Raw genomic sequence first — 16,884 nt, forward strand, 5'->3', positions numbered from 1 at the left:
ACTTGGTGATTATTTAATAAATGTTTTCAGTGATGACAATCTCTTCTTTGTTCTGTTTTAGGCAGATGTACTCAGGTTGCCTTGAGGAACACCAATATCCATTATCTCCTATTGGACCTGCCCTTCCCCATTGCCTTTTACTGTCTGTAACTGGAAAATTTTTTGATTCCTAAGGTACCGGGCTAGGAATTGTTTTCCTGTTTACAATAACTTTTCATATAGTAATGTCTTCCAGTCAATGATCTTGAAGAAATTCCAAGAGAAAGGGATAGAATAGAGTCCTGACTACCGGTGCTATTAACTAAAGAGTCACTGCAACTTGAGGGGAGGGAGGAAATAATCTAGAGAAAAATACACTGCGCTCATTAGAAAGCAGTAACACTTAACTTCACTTCCATTTTCTCATTCATCAATGTCAATTCTAGCTCCCCACGAAAATTAAAGGTATACTAGAGCAGTTCCTGAAGCTATTAGATGAACGATGTTTTAATGAGCAAAAGATCATCTATACCAGTAGTTCTAAATGCCAGTCTTCAGACCAGCGTTAGCATGTTGCAAAGTTTACACTTATCCAGGAAAAATTCTAAAATCAATGAAAATATACTTTTTTCCAAAAAAACAAATTTATGCAATTTATTTTCGTTTGTTCTGGGAATATATTTCTCCCTGCATGTGTGTGTGTATTAAAATTTCCTTTTATTAGAGTCTGATGGTTACAGATGTTTATTAATGCCTTAGACCCAGATGAAAACCCAACAACCTTATGTTGTCAAGGGGAAGTGATGAGGAGTGGCAAGACTGATCTGTAAAATCTAAACATTCACGAATTACTGACCAATCCTAACCAAACTGCAGACAGACAAGAACTCAAGACTACATACTTCAGCATGCACTGAGAATCCCTTCAAAAGGACTACAGATCCAGGCATGCAATGCAACCATCAATCAGCGTCCTCGTCTATTTATCTATGGAGACTACAAAGCCCAGGGTACTGTGCGTTCGAAACGCGCCATCCCGTCCCTTAAAATAGGCGGAGCTCCAAACAGGCCTCGCTCGCTAATTAGGTGCAAAGCATGCTGGGTGTTGTAGTTCTTCGGAAGCGAGGTCGGGCCGCTCCCTGGCTGCCCTGCACCAACGGCTAGACTGCGCATGCGTTGTCAGTAGGTTTAGCGGCGGACCCGGCTGGCAGTTCCTTCCTCGGAAGGAGAGATTCTTCTGCCATGGAGTCCTATGATGTGATCGCCAACCAGCCTGTCGTGATCGACAACGTGAGTTGCACCCCCCTGGAGGGACTTATGCTCTCCTCCCCGAAGGGATCGCTTCCCGGGTTTCAGCCTGGGCCGCCGGCTCTTTGTCACTGGCCCGGCCTGTCAGGCGGGTTCAGCCGCCGCCGCCTCTGTCCTCCCCCGACCCGTAGTCTTCAGGCAGGGCGGCCAGCCAGCCAACAACCATGGGATGGAGAACGTTGGGATAGATAAAGGGAAGAATTACAGTGCTTGGGGTCCTTGGGCCCTTGGCTCAAGGGGCCTTAACCGCTCTGTGAGAGCCCGGAGCCCGCCCCTCCCCTGTTTCCGATAACTCTATTGGCTGCTCTGGCTGTCCATCTTGACCGATGACCCCGCCTCTGGGCCTTGCCGGATGAGGGCAGACCTCTGCAGTGATTGGTTCGTGCCCCTGCCGTTCTTCTGGGCCGCCATAATTTTTTACCTCTCTCAGGGGCGGAGCGGGGCACGAGAGGTGTGGGGATTGGTCTCGAGAACTCCCAGTGGTGGGGCCTGAGCGGCTAGGGCCCGCCCGCGGGTGGAGAAGGGCTAAGTTTCCTTCGGTCCCCGGGCAGGCTGGGCTGCTACGCGGTGTTTCTGGGTGGGGCCCAAGAGTCTCGTGCCAGAAATGGCCTTAGGATTTCAGTTATTTCTATGATTATAAACTACAACATTAGTAAAGGTGGAGAAGAAGGGAGAGTGACAAAGCAAGCAGGGAGGTACTTTCCTTCGGAACGCCCAGTTGCTGGGGAAAAAAATTACTAAACGTAGTATTTGCCAGGCGCTTACATGGCGGGTTCCCATACATTCAGATTGGATTCTCACAAAAACTGGGTGGATAGTTAAGGCAGGAAATTTGATCCTTGTTTTGCAAATGAGAAAACTGAAGCAGGAAGAGGTGAAGTGAGCCCAAGGTCACAGAGTAGAGATACCCTAAATCCAGTGCTTTACCCGTTATTCTTCTTTCTGGTACCCCACGCAGATGTGTCAATAGTGACAAATGGGAAGAATCTAAATACTGCTCTTAATTTTGGTGGAGGGAGGCAATTGTAAAACAACTGGATTTCTGTCTTCCACTCAAAGGTTTGGTCCCACTGAAATTGGTTGATACCTTTCTGTTCCCCTTCTGAGTCCCTCCATTGAGGCAAAACTGTCTGTTCCCTCTGCCCTAAGCTGATTGTCGGATTCACGCTGTTGATTCAGCCCTTGGGACCTTCACCACGTTGCAAGATCCCTTCATTTGCATCATCTCATTTAAGCTTCAACTCTGATAGGTAGATAGGACTTACCGTTCCCAACAGAACTATGCAGAAAAGTGAGGCTTGGAGAGGTTAAAAACTATTCAAACTACTTGGCTTGTGAGTTGAGGTACCAAGACTCAACACTGAGATTGGGTTCTAAATTCCTCACTTTTTCCAAGGAAAGGTGCTTCTTTGGCTAGCTTTAGTTCTCTCCAGGAAGGAGATTGAGATCAATGAGACTTCATTTAGGGGAGGATTTTTTTTTTTAAGGTCTCCTTCACTAGACTATTAAATCCTTGTGGGAAAAGATGATATTCCTTCATTTTTCATCCCTCTCTTCTTCCCCACCTCCCTCCACACAGCCTAGCACCAAGCTGGATTTTTTTGTTTCTTTTTTTCTCACATTAGATTTTTGATTGGACTGGGTTGATTGGTGGGTAGATGAATGACTGAATATCTATATCACAGTAACAAAGATACCCCTAAATAAACAAAGGATTGGTGGGGGACCCCTAATTAGTTACTACAGAGGGTTGTGTAGGATTCCTTGTTCTTAATGTTGATTTTCAGAGCACACTACTATTTCTTACCTTCAGCCAGTTAGTGTGTGCTTCGTCTGCCTTTTTCTTAGTTATAAAAAGGAAAAAAAATATAAAAATTAGCACTTTCCTGTTTTCATGAGTAATGCAGGAGTGCTCTGTGCATCCCACCAGTTCTTTTGCTTCTAGAATTATTGGGCAGGAGTTCTCTCTCCAGCCATTTTCTTTAATGTCACTTAAGCTAACACTTCTTAGTTTCTTCTTTCTCTTTCTTGGTAGTGTATCTGAAATGCATCAAAGCAGTTGTGCGTTTTCAGTTTTAAGATTTAAGGAATAGACTTGTTTTTCCTCTGGGAAAACATTGCCTTTATTATGCCAACAATTCTGCCAAAAGGTGAAGTAGGAGAAAGGTTAAGTAATTTTCCCACTAGAATTTACTGAGCATCTGCCACAGTTTTAGATTTGGGGCCTCAGGTAGTTCTTGCTGTTTGATACTTAGTTTTGTTTCATTTTGTTTCAAAATGAAACATGGATAGGAAAAATCATTTGAAATATTTGAGCCAACTTTATATTATGAGAATAATGTTATCTAGCAGACTTAGCATCTCCATAGCTATGTTGCCACATTTTATTTCTGGGCTAAGGAGAGTGTAATTACAAGAAAAGAGAACAAAGAAAGCAAGGAAAAAAGGGAACAGCCTATTATTGGTTCACAGCCTTTTCCAGTCTTAAGACAATTGTTGACCACTCCTTTCCTGCAATTCTGGCACCAAACCAATTCATCAGAGTTTAACGAGGAAAATGGAAGGGGGTGGTGTGTGCATGCACTTAAATTACAATGACAACAACAATAAAGTGATGGGTATTTTGAAAAACTAAATAAGTCTTTCTTCCCAAAGGCATATCATAGATAGTGATACAAGAAAGAAGAGGGCTTTTTTTTTTTTTTTTTTTTTTTTTTTTTTTTAGCAATTTGCTATCAGTTCTTAAGATCTGCAGGTTCACTTAAGTTTAAGGGACTCTAGCTGAGGCAATGAAGTTAATATATTTATTTAACACTGTCACTTGTGATGTGACATTCAGGCTGTTGGTCATTCAACAAGAATCCATTCCTAGCTTGACAGAAAGGGTGAAGAGGAGGTGACATGTAGAGATATCCTGCTGTTCAAGTATGTGTATTTTAAGAGCCATGGATGTGCTTCCCAGCAAGCTAGGTAATCTAAGGGTGAGAAAGAAACCAGTACCACGTGGAAGAAGAAACGTTGTGAATTAGTTGCCAGGGATGTCTAGAACAGAGACCTCAAACTCAGTGCCTGTGGAGGCCAAGCAAGTACATTAAAAAGGAGGAGGAAGAAGATAGCCTTAAAGATGATGTAAGGAATCTGGAAGGTACATTGAGGATGTCTGACCAAAGGGCCAGCTGCTTCTAATTTCCAGCGAGTTGTCCCCATGTAGGAATGCAGGCCCAGTGTTGCCAGATCTTCTGATTTTTCAAGAGAAATCAGAAGTGTTAAATTTCACATGCAGTCTCCAATGTGTAACTGTTGGAAATTAATGTAAAAGTAGTTTGTGATCTATTAGAGACAGCAAGTAGATTAGTAGTTGCCTAGGGCTGGGGCTGGGGAGCAGGGGCAGGTAGTGGTAAGAATGGAGAGTGACTGCTAATGGGTACAGAGTTTCTTTAGAGGATGATGAAAAAATTACTGAAATTAGATTGTGGTGATTATTGTATAGCACTGTTAATATACTAAGAACCACTGAATTCTACTGAATTATAAATATGAATTTATCTCAATAAAGTTGTTTTTTGAAAAATGACTTTGTGGGCCAAACAAAATGTCTTTGGGTGAAATTGGGCCACCAGTGTCTTAGAATCAGAGGCTTCACCTCTCAGCGTCCTTTCCCACTTGTAAAATGGGAGACAGCTAGCCTCCTTCCCAGCAAGTCAAGAATAATCAGGAGTGCCTATGAAAAACGTTGCTCAAGCCACAAGGCTTATAGCCACCAGGTACTGGGAGAGCCTTGCTGCGGGATTTGCTTTTTGTTTGCCTGCATCAGAAGGAGAATGGTCAGTGGTGGCTGGCAGCAGATTGGCAGAGTCCTCAAAAATCAAATATTCAATGAGACTACTTCAAGAAGCCTCTACAAGGCATTTGTTTACTTGGCTTTGCCAGAGTGAATAACAAGGAGAGTGCCAGCTCATTTGTCAGGTATACAGTTCCGAGTTACAAATGTTGCTAAAGAAATTGACATGACCCCATGGTATGGCTTGAGCAGAAAAGAGGCAACTCAGCTGCCTCCCGCATCCCCACCCATTCTTCACCCAACTGCTGGCCTAGCAGGCCAGCTGGTGGGGCTACAGGGACAAGCTGGGTCTGGTTCCACTTTGTGCATCATTCCCAATGCTGCCTTTGCCTTCCCTGTACCACCTCTGCCTAGGGCTTCTGGCATTCCAGCTGCTCATTCAGGTTCCATACTTTAGGCTTCAGCTGCCAATCATTTGAGCTTGGTCTTCATGTTAGTCAGCCAGCATCTATTCAGGTACCCTGCAAATGCCAGATACTGCTGATATACAAAGTCTCTGCCCTCGAGGAATTTGCACTGAGAAGAGACAAAAGTGGCAAACATAAATTCGAATAGAAAGCAAAATGAAATTCATGCTACCTAGCAGAAGAGGTGATAGTGATTTGAGGCGATAATAGGAAGAGGATAATTAATTCCAACTGGGGATTATTCTACAGGAGGAAGGCAGTGATATTTGAACTAGGCCTGTTATATACCCTTGCTGGGAAGGTCGGAGAGAGAGAAATGAACGTAATATCTTAATCTGCCTTGTCACTCAGACTTTAGTCCTTTTGCTGGTAAACTCAAAATCAAATCTCCAGGAAAATCATCTCTTCAGAATATCTAGAGTCTGAAGTACAGATCTCATCTTTACTTTTCTTGTTTTCAACCTCTGCCAGGAGATCTAATTAGTCTGTCAGCATCACCACACCCAGATGAAGGCAGTGAGCAATTATTAGAAGCTTGAGCTAACAAGTTCCTGGAGTTCTCTTGTACAGTGCTCTTCTCACTAGCTGTGCCACTGTTCCAGAGCCCTTGGGTGTGCAGTAGGATAGTCCTCCCTCCTTCCTAGCCTTTCAGCTCAGTTTACAGCTGCACCTTTTCCAGGCTCCTTGCTTTTCTGCCCAGGCCAATGAGTTTGCACATTGTCTCTTGTTTTCTCTTTTCTGTTGGCAGAGGTTGCTGCTGTCTTAGAGAACTGACTGGCCCTGCTCTTCCCCTGTTACCACTTTTCCTGTCCTTCAACCACTTCTTACTTCCTCCCTCTGTCTCGCTAGGGTCAGGCACCTGGATGGCCTATCTAACCTCCCCACCCACTCCCCGCCCTTCTATAGTAGAGCAAGAATAAGAAACAGAGGGAACCAGGCGTGTCGCTGGAAAGCCTTTGGTACCAAGACAACCTTGGCTATTTAGTGTCTCCTGATGTATTTACTGCTTGCTGTGTGGGTTCTGGAAATATCACACTCCACCCTAGGAGAAGTGGTTGACAGGCAGCAGGAAAAGGCTCGCCCTAATTACACTTGCAGCTGCAAACTGTGTTGAGGGTGGAAGGATGAGGGTATCAGGTGGGGTGTAGAAGAATTAAGAAGGAAGAGAACAGGCTGAATCTGCAAGTGGTTTCAAGCCTCGACATCTGTCCTGCACGGAGTTGGTATCTGTGTCCAGAGTCAGTGTGTACTTTGATTGGGCCCCAGGTGGTGCCAGACATGCTGGTGGGAGATGTCAGATTCTTCTCTGGGCATCCCACCCAACATACCAAGGATTGGAGCAGTGGGATTGTAATGCTGAGTCTCTTTTCTTCTCAGACAATGCTTTAGGGCTTTCTTGCTCTTTACCATCAAAAGACCAACGAGTAAAGCAAAGCATAGTAAAACAACAACAACAACAACAACCACCACCACAACCACAAACCCCTCACAAAGCATAGCAGTCTGCCTATGTGGTCAGAACCAGACAACATGTGTCATATTGGAGTCAGCTTCAAGCATGGCAGCACTCATGGTTGTGTCTGTCATAGAGGCCCTGGAGGGCAGGGGTATTTCAGGCCTGAGCTGGGAAAGTAAGTTAGAAGCATCCCATGGTGGTACAACAATCACACACTCTTCCCACCTTGGTTATGTTCTTAAACTTGGCCACTTTTGTGCTTCAGAGTACTTTCCTCTTCTCAAGTTTTCTCTTTTTCTTTCCTTTATTACTGTTATTTTCAATTCCAAAAGTAAAACATGTTCAATGTGGAAAAGTCAAAGAATACAGAAAAAATCAAATAATACTCAGAGTATGCAGTATAAATTCCCCCCACCATCCCTAGCCCCACTGCCCTCCCTTTGGCATGCATTCACTGCACGAATACTCTTACAAATAGATATATCATATCTTTTTCGAATAAAAATGGAACCATGTTATACATACTGTATGATATATATCTCTTTTTGTTTTTGTGATACTGTGACTTCTCTTTCTCTCCCCAGGGATCCGGTGTGATTAAAGCTGGTTTTGCTGGTGATCAGATCCCCAAATACTGCTTTCCAAACTAGTAAGTTATTGTGTAACTTAATCAGAAGCTTGGGGGGCTTATCAGCTTTGTTATGGGGTCAGATGTCCATCTTTTAGGGAGAAAGGATCTCTCATTTGGGTCAGCCTTGGTTTTGAAAACAACCTCAAGCAAGGGGCAGGATCTGGCTTGTGGACTAAGCAAACAATTGCCTGCATGGTACAATTTGAGAGGCAAATTTTTTAAATTTGATTTTATCTGATGCCAAAAATGTTGACATTGGTGACTCACTGCTTTGGATGACGGTCTCTTCAAGGAGCCCTCTTAAAATCCTCCTATCACCCTAGGATGGGGTTTAACATCAAATCATAGCTACCATCTTAGTAAGAATGAGTTTTTTCTCAGCACATCCCTAAGGTAGAGAGACTGCAGGCAGAAAAAGGGCCCAGATACTGGGGAAGGGGACTCAAGCAGTAGAAAATGAAGGTGGCCATCTGTCAGTTACCACAGCACCATTTTCCTTAATAGGCCTGGGCAGGAGGATAAGGAGACAAAAGCTTTTTTTTTTTTTCACTTATAACAATTTTTTAACACCTTTTTGTATGATTCCTGTACAGTAAACTACACATATTTGGGATGAACAATTTGATGAGTTTTGATAGATGTATACATCAATGAAACCACCACCAGACAAAAACTTTTTGAGTTAACCATTCACTTAGAGATTCTTGTTTACTTATCTCTCTGGATCTACACATACGATGGGGAAAGGGAAGAACTAGAGGTATGGAATCCCCCAGAATGTGTTTTAATGACTTATAAGATAATATAAAAATATATGAAATAGTATACAAATGACTTCAAGTAATACATGTTCATTATAGAAATTGTGGGAAATGCAGGAAAGTAGAAAGAAGAAAGTCAACTGTAATCTCACTCCTCAGAGATAATCACAGTAGAATTGAGTATATTTCTCCCCATCCAAGTGTGTGCCTCAGTACATTCTTCCTGGGTTCTGTCGTGTCTTCTGTCATGAAATGCAAAGTGATTTCCATTTCACCCCACCCCACCCCGACTTTCTTTTGCAGTGTGGGCAGACCTAAGCATGTTCGTGTCATGGCAGGTGCCCTCGAAGGCGACATCTTCATTGGCCCCAAAGCCGAGGTAATCTCCAGTCCTACTGAAGAAGCCTCAAGCCAGCACAAGACCTTCATTATTCCCACAAATGGGCAGTGCCCCAGCAATTTCCTCTTGAAATCTCCCCTTTCGCTCTCTCATCCCAGGCCTACTGGGTTTATTTCTCCCAAGAGCAGCCTCTGGTTTTGGAGAGGAAATATCTGGAACCCCATTTTGGGAAACAGGGACCAGTCTAGCAAAGAGGGCTTTTGCCTTCCTTCTGTACTCTGTCACTATGTTGCCAGTGATCAAACCAATTGGCTTGGTTATTTTTTTGGCAAAAGAGGCTGTGGGGAGATCCTAGCTGGAGTACCCTGGGGATAAGTTAATTAGCACAGTTTGGCAGAGCCCTCAGGCAGCCTTTAGAAACAGAACAACAGAATCATTGTTGCCAACCTTGGCTGCAAGTGCTGAGGCCCAGAGGTGGGAGCCGGGAGTTTGTGTCCTGGGACCAGGCAATGAGGAGGGTGCCACCCGAGGGCCCATGGAAATGCAGAAGCCCTCTGCTTTGCCAGCTGATTGGGCAGTGAGAGCAGTTTGCAGCATACGGTTTAGAGATTTGGAGGTGGGTGTGCACCCTTAGTCATGGGTGAGGCCTGTGGGGTGGGAAGTCTCAGTCCTGGAAGGGCACGGTCCACCAGGAGAGACTGGCTGTTGCTGGAAGTGCTGCTCTCTGCCCGCAGGAGCACCGAGGACTGCTTTCCATCCGCTACCCCATGGAGCATGGTATCGTCAAGGACTGGAACGACATGGAGCGCATCTGGCAGTATGTCTATTCTAAGGACCAGCTGCAGACTTTCTCAGAGGAGGTGAGAGTCCTGTGTGCAGGCGCTCCTGCGAGGTGTGCAGAGCAGACAGAACCCACTACCCCGTACATGAGAGGGATGATGATAACTGCAGAGTGTTTGAGTCTTATGTTCCAGGCACCAGGCCATGTGCTTTTCAGACATGTTTGCAGTTAGTCTTCATAACATTCCTATGAGATACAGGTAGTATCATCTCCATTTTACAAACAAGGGAATGGAAGCTCAGAGAAGCTAAGCGGTGTTTCCAAGATCACCCAGTGGATAAAGTGGTAGAGCTGGGATTCAAACCCACATCTTTCAGGGGGGTTGGTATAGCCCAATGGTAGAGCACATGCTTAACATGCATGAGGTTCTGGGTTAAATCCCAAGTACCTCCATGTAAAAAAAAAAAAAGAAGAAGAGGAAAAAAACCCCCACATCTTTCAGCCTTCAGAGCCTATACTCTAACCTCTAAGGTAGTAACTCTCAACTCAGAAACACAAAAGAAGGTGCATACAGGAATATCAGAATTTCCAACGTAGGGATATGTTTCATTTTTTTAAGTACAGTCAATATTGAAATTTAATTTTCTATTTTGAAAAAAAATTAACTATTACATTTATCATAATGATTCCAAATTTAGAGTTTAGCAAAGTCGTGACAATTGGAGCTATACAGTAGGTACAAGGGCCTATATAAGAATCTTGGAGGGTCAGGAGGGGAGTAGTGGGGTGGAGGTGAGGACAGAATGAGACTTTAAAGGAGCCTGAATTTGGAAAGTTGAGAAACTGGCTTGGGCAGGGGTAGGTGACAGGCCCAGCTTGCCTCTTTTTGGAGAGAGGCTGACAAAGGTCGCCTAGGCTCTCCAGCCACACAGTACTATTGAGGGGTGGAAATCTGGCCTTGCCCTGATTGCCACCTGGGCATCTTTCACCAGCATCCTGTGCTCCTGACGGAGGCGCCTTTAAACCCGCGAAAAAACCGGGAACGAGCTGCTGAAGTTTTCTTTGAGACCTTCAATGTGCCAGCCCTTTTCATCTCCATGCAAGCTGTGCTCAGCCTGTGAGTAGCAGCTGGCTGGCTAGCCTGGCCCCTTGTGGGGAAGCAGTCCTCTGGCAGAATCAAGGCTGCCTTTCCTTTGGGTTGGTTCAAAGCAACCTGAGCACGTCGGCCAGGGAAGCTTAAGGATGGTGGGAAAGGGAGTGTTGAGACTGTCTCCCAGTCTTGGCACTCCCAGCCGGTTTGGCCCCAAAGTCTCCTCTCAGCCTGCTGGGAAGGCCACATCCTGCTACAGCTCTCCCTGCAGGCCCCTGTACTGAGTTCAGGTATTTATTCAGTGCCTACTTCTGCCTGGTGATCGGACTGTAATGAAAGCACCACCGTGGCCCCCATTCTCATACCCCTGTCATTCCTGTCATGCTCCCAGCCTGCCAGGGTTAGGTCTATCACCGAGATTATACACTGGTGACCTGCAGATGGCATGTGTTTGACCCCATTAAAAAATTGTGAGCCAGCATTTTAAAATGGAGGGTGGGGGGAGGATTCCTATCAAAACCCAAATTTATGGCTTCTCTGAAAAAAAAGGAAGAAGGCAGCCCCCTCCCCACTTTAGTTTAGCTACCATTGAATTCTATCAAGAAGTGAGTTTCTTCCTAGAGTGAGGAGGTGGGGATTAGTGATGGTTTGCCCCCTTTGCTTTAGTTATGCCACGGGCAGGACCACGGGTGTGGTGCTGGATTCCGGGGATGGCGTCACCCACGCAGTGCCCATTTATGAGGGCTTCGCCATGCCCCACTCCATCATGCGCATTGACATCGCCGGCCGGGACGTCTCTCGCTTCCTTCGCCTCTACCTGCGCAAGGAGGGCTATGATTTCCACTCATCCTCCGAGTTTGAGATTGTCAAGGCCATAAAAGAGGTGAGCACTGCCCCAGGGGCCTAGAGCTGGGCTCAGAGGGACTGGGAACAGCAGCCAGGACCTCCGTGACCTGGAGTGAAGAGCAGTGAAGCTCCTGTCCTGGGGGTCAGGCTCTGTCCTCCCCAGCCAGGCCTCCTGGCAGCTGTGTGATCTCCACCTGGGTCCCCTCACCCTGACAGAGTCACCTTCCACAGTGCTACCACCTTGTGGGGGAAAGGGAGCTGTTTCTGTTGCCTGAGCTGGGCGATGGGTACACCGGTGTTCATTGTGTTTTTTATATATTATACACAAATTACATATGTTCTTTTGTATCTGTGAAGTCAGAATACATTTTTCTTTCTAGTTAAGATGAATCCTCCTGCCACCTACGGCTCTAGGGAGATCTCTGAGCTGGGTAGGTGGGACCCAGAACCATATGAGTAATAGGAGAAGAAAGATGCCTGAGTCTGAACTAAAATTAGGGCATGGTCTCAGGCCCAGATCCAGAGAGCCAAGTTGCCACGCCTGCCCGCTGGGAAGGTGTACAGGTGGGAACTCATATCCTAAGTGCCACCCAGTGAAGGCCAACCGCAGTTTTCCTGCCCCTGCTTTGGGGCAGCAATTCTAACAACCTTTAGGGCGATCACTGTAATGGGCAGATTTCTGCAGCCACACATCACTCCCTGGGACTTTGGGTAAGCACCAAGTTTCCTGCCTGCCTGACTCGTGCTTGGTTCTGCAGAGAGCCTGCTACCTATCCATAAATCCCCAGAAGGATGAGACACTAGAGACGGAAAAGGCTCAGTACTACCTGCCTGACGGCAGCACCATTGAGGTAGGCCGCCAGACCTTGCCCCTCAGGCCCCTGAAAGCTCTGGGCCCAAACCAAACACCCCATGGGGAGGCTGGAGGCAGATGTAGCAGGCCTATTACCCGCTCTGCCTGGAGCAGCATAGCTCTTGAGCCAGGGATTTTGCTTCTCCCATGTGGAGACTGTTTCCTGGGTCAGGATGGGAGTAGGCAGGGGGATGTGTCATGCTGTCCTTAACCACTTGGGCACAGTATAGGGTGAGTGGCCTCTCCCTGGACCTTCGTTAATAGGAAGAAATTTCCATGAATGAATGAATCCATCTGTTAAAGTTCTCTTGGCTGGAAAATGCCAGAGCCAGGATTAAACATAGGCGTGTCCTCTCTCTAGTTTCCCAGGAACCCTATCTTTGTTCCTTGAGGCTCTTGACATACAAGGTCTTCCCTGAGCCTGGCCTTCATAGCCACTTGGTTACTAAATGATGGGCAGAGGAGCCTCTTCCGTTCTTACTCCCAAAGGGACCTTGGACCCTGCCCCAGCCTAAGAAGCTTGCCTCCCACCCCACAGATTGGTCCTTCCCGCTTCCGGGCTCCTGAACTACTGTTTAGGCCAGACCTGATTGGCGAAGAGAGTGAGGGCATCCACGAGGTGCTGGTGTTCGCCATCCAGAAGTCCGACATGGACCTGCGGCGCACGCTCTTCTCCAACATCGTCCTTTCGGGAGGCTCCACCCTGTTCAAAGGTTGGTCTTTGCTCTCAGTACCCAGCCCCAGGAAGCTTCCAGATCCTGCTGCGCCCAGACGTGCAGAGAATTGACTTTAGATTCTCCTTTCCCACCCATTCAGGTTTTGGTGACAGGCTACTGAGTGAAGTGAAGAAACTGGCTCCGAAAGACGTGAAGATCAGGGTAGGAGCCTGCTGAGGGCAGGGGCACGGGCAGGGTGGAGCTGGGCCTCCAAGGGTCTGGAGTGCCACGTGGTGTGGCCTCCCCTCCAGCTCTGCCCAAGTTTTTGAGGCGCTACCAGATGGCTCCCGTTTTCCACACAACCCTTGAGGCCAGCCAGAGGGGAGACCCATTCTCACTCTCTCCCCACAAAAGAGGGCAGTTCTGTGCAGGGTGTGGCAGATGTGGCAGGGTGCTAGATAAGGGTCCCACATGTGGCCTTTCAGGGAAACTGTAACACTGACAGGAGACTAGCTTTGGCTGCTCCCTTGTGACACAGTCCAGCTTCTTAGTAACTGCTGAGGGGAGCTGGCCTGAGAAAGGAGGGATCCTGAGTGAAGGAGGATGGTTCCTGCCATGGAGTCTGCTTCCCATCAGCCCCCAACAGAGTGAAATCTTGCCCCAGACAGCCCTAGCTTCCCTGGGAGCCGTAGATACTTAGGGCTGCTGGAAACCTTTTTCTCCAGATGAGTGTCAGGCTGGCCCCAGTACCCCCAAGAGAGGCCACAGTGTCCAACAGGGACATAACTTAAAGCCTGTTGTGGGAAATGTGTCCCCAGCCTTGGGCAGTGAGAACTGGCCATAAACATGGGTGTTGGAAGGGAAAGGAAGAATGGATGTCTCAGATTCCTCTTTCCACCCACCCCTGCAGATATCTGCACCACAGGAGAGACTGTATTCCACATGGATTGGGTGAGTAGCTCTTCTGGTAGTAACAGCAGAACAGGAAGCAGAGGCATTGCTGACCCCTCACCACCTCATCCCTTTAAAGAAAAGCCTGATCTGGTTTGGCCCAAGGGGGACTGGCTGGCTCCACCAATACCCACCCTCCTTCTCTCACAATGTTCCTTTGGATTCCTTCCACTCCAGGGGCTCTATCCTCGCCTCCTTGGACACCTTTAAGAAGATGTGGGTCTCCAAGAAGGAATACGAGGAAGATGGTGCCCGATCCATCCACAGGAAAACCTTCTAATATTGGGACATCATCTTCTCTCTGAAGTTAACTCCACTTTAAAACTCGCTTTCTTGAGTCGGAGTGTTTGCGAGGAACTGCCTGTGTGTATGAGTGTGTGTGTGGGTACAAGTGTGTGTGCATATGCGAGTGCCGTGTGGCCAGGGGATCCCAGGGATCCCGGGGCCCAGAAAGGACGATGAACTACCCACGATGGCAATGGCCTGAGACCTGGGGTTGACCACTTACTGGTCCCTGACAGGGAAGAATGCTGGCAGAGGGCCCCACTCCTTCAGCAGCTGGGCCTTTATCTGGCTGTGTGGGACTATGTTTACTACCACAGGGAGACAGGAAGGTGAACCCAACCCCAGGAGACCTTGCTGCTGCCCATTCTAGGCTGGGCCAGCCCCACCCCGACTCCACCTAGGGTGCCCTGCGGCCCAAGGCAGCTGCTGCCCCCCCCCTTGCTCATCATTTTGCTCATCATTTTGCTCTTGATGCCTCTAGATCGTGGACCGAGGCCTGGGGCCAGGGTTGAGTTCTGTCTGGTTTTGTTGCAGTTCAGCTTTGCAAGGCTGGAAGAGCACTCTGGGAGCTGCTACTGAGACTTTGGGGTCAGCAGGGGGCAGGATGCCCTCACCTTCACCTGGGGACCAGGACCACACTGGGCATTTGAGGAGGGCAGGAGTAGTGCTACTTTTGATTGGTGGCAGAGCTAATGCTCCAACCCCTAGCCCCCATCCAGGGGCTGTCAGGAGAGTTTCAGGAGCCTGTTGGCCCCAGGCCCTGTTACTTGCTTTCCATCCATCCTTGGGTAATGCCATCTTCAGTTTTATTTATTGAAGTGTTTGTTTAGCACAGGGACTGGAAAGAGGGAGCTCACTGCCTCCTGCCCCACCAGTCACCCTGTGCACACTAATGTTTACAGCGCCTAAGCTTAGCGTAGCATCCAGGGCCCCGCCACTCCTTGCTAACAGTGAACTGACAGTATCCATAGGCCTCAAGACCATTTGGGATTGGAGGCTACAGTCAAAGTCACTCCAGCCTCTTTCTCCCTCTTCCACTTGCTCATTGCCCTGGAATCAACATGCTAGTTGCTGGCTGGATTTTCTGAAACGGGGTAGAATCACCCTTTGGCAGAGGCTCCTAGAAAAGGAGGGGTGTCGGGAATCCAAACCCCTTAGGACTGAAGAAAGAGCCGCAATTAACCAAGTTGCCTTTTCCCACTCTAGCTGACCCAGGGGGACTAGGTTATAGAGGTGAGAAGGCCCCCTCTGGGCTGATTTGTGCCATTCTTGTCTTTGGACTTGTTTGTTTAGGGAGGGAAGGGCCAAACCAGAGTGCCAAGAGCTGATGGGCTCAGGCTCACCTCCTCTGGTCCACTGGAGCCAGGTGCCTACTCTGGACTTCAACCCAGATGGTGCAAAGCTGAGGCTAGCAAATCATCACCTGCACCCTCACCTGTGACACCAAGACCTGCCCAGATCCCAGATTTCAGGCAGTATTTTCCCCCATGCCGTCCAACGACCAAAGGCCCTGCCAGGTGTGGGCTGCAGCAGCAGGTGTGTGTGAAAGCGATGTGGCGACCCGCGGACTGCAGTGTGCTTAACCAGCTCACCTCCCTCCTCTTAGCCCAAGCCTGTTCCTCGCACAGCCTCGCACAAACCACATTGCCTGGTGGGGCCCAGTGTACTTAAATAAAGTCGTTCCAGTAGATACATCAGCTGGGCCTCTTTCTCTAGCCAGAGCAGGGTGGGAGGAGGGATGAGCTGAGTCTGAGATGGTGACTGGGCCTAGTCTGTCCTCTAGAGGGTGCTGTTGCACCAGTCAGGCTTGGCCAGACCTTAGTCCAACGCCCAGCCTGTCAGGTGGGTACAGAGAAAATGGTGTTCACATGCAAGCTCAGGTCAGGAACTGAGGGTCCCAGCCCTGTGCACCCGCCCAAGCCCATGAATGAGACTCTACCCCAAATGAGGGAACCAGCTCTTGACATCTTTGAAATTAGAGGCTCTCAAAACTTCGATGTGAATAAGCAGCTCAGGAGCTTCTCAAAAAGCGGTTCCTGGGGCCCTTGCTCAGATACTCTGATTAATCAGTTCTCCATTTTAAATCTGTATACTTGGGGGGCTAGGAGGGGTACTGTTAGGCATTTTCCAAATGTTAACCCAGTTGATTCTCCCAACAACCCTGCAAAGTGTAGGCGTGTTGATATCCACTTTACAGCTGAGAGAATAGAGCCACAGAGAGATTACATAATTTCCCAAAGCTCTGCCCTTTGTCAGCTAGAATTTGGACCCAGGCAATACAGCCCTGGAGCAAACATCCTCAGCTGCTATGCAGACCCTCAAATAATCACTGGCCTAGAGCAGTGGTTCCTAATCGAGGTCAATTTTGCCCCTCAGGACACACTAGGCAATGTCTGGAGATGTTTGTTGTGGATGTTTAGCAGCATCCCTGGCCTTGGCCTACTAGATGCCAGAAGAATCTCCCGCTAGTTGTGATGACTAAAGAACTACCTGACCCTGAATGTCTCCAGTGCTGAGGCTGAGAAAAGCTGCCCTAGAGCAGGGGCTCTCAGTCCCAGCTGCACAGTAAAATCACACTTTCCAAAACCTGAGTGCCAGGGCTATACCCTAGACCCATGAAATCAGAATCGTGGGGAACAGAACTCAGACATCAGCATCTTCGGAACTTACAGCAATTCCAAGGTTGAGGACCTCTAGCC

General features: G+C 47.8%; 1 protein-coding gene across 1 annotated transcript; it reads left to right on the forward strand.

Moving 5' to 3' along the window:
• The first annotated feature begins 1,111 nt into the window (after positions 1–1,111).
• Positions 1,112–15,882, forward strand: ACTR1A (actin related protein 1A). Its single transcript, XM_010970984.2, has 11 exons — positions 1,112–1,269; positions 7,576–7,640; positions 8,687–8,762; positions 9,458–9,583; positions 10,497–10,621; positions 11,261–11,477; positions 12,199–12,291; positions 12,832–13,006; positions 13,110–13,171; positions 13,860–13,900; positions 14,078–15,882. Exons 1-11 carry the CDS (start codon positions 1,222–1,224, stop codon positions 14,178–14,180), a joined length of 1,131 nt encoding a protein of 376 aa, XP_010969286.1. The 5' UTR covers positions 1,112–1,221; the 3' UTR covers positions 14,181–15,882.
• The last annotated feature ends 1,002 nt before the right edge of the window (positions 15,883–16,884 follow it).

Source organism: Camelus bactrianus, chromosome 11 (assembly GCF_048773025.1).
Source record: "Camelus bactrianus isolate YW-2024 breed Bactrian camel chromosome 11, ASM4877302v1, whole genome shotgun sequence".
Classification (NCBI taxonomy): domain Eukaryota; kingdom Metazoa; phylum Chordata; class Mammalia; order Artiodactyla; family Camelidae; genus Camelus; species Camelus bactrianus.

Bases quoted from the DNA above. Each gene is read 5' to 3' on its own strand.
- ACTR1A (XM_010970984.2), top strand. From the start codon at position 1,222: ATGGAGTCCTATGATGTGATCGCCAACCAGCCTGTCGTGATCGACAAC. The intron at 10,622-11,260 runs GTGAGTAGCAGC...CCTTTGCTTTAG, and splicing joins ATGCAAGCTGTGCTCAGCCT to TTATGCCACGGGCAGGACCA. The intron at 13,901-14,077 runs GTGAGTAGCTCT...CTTCCACTCCAG, and splicing joins CTGTATTCCACATGGATTGG to GGGCTCTATCCTCGCCTCCT.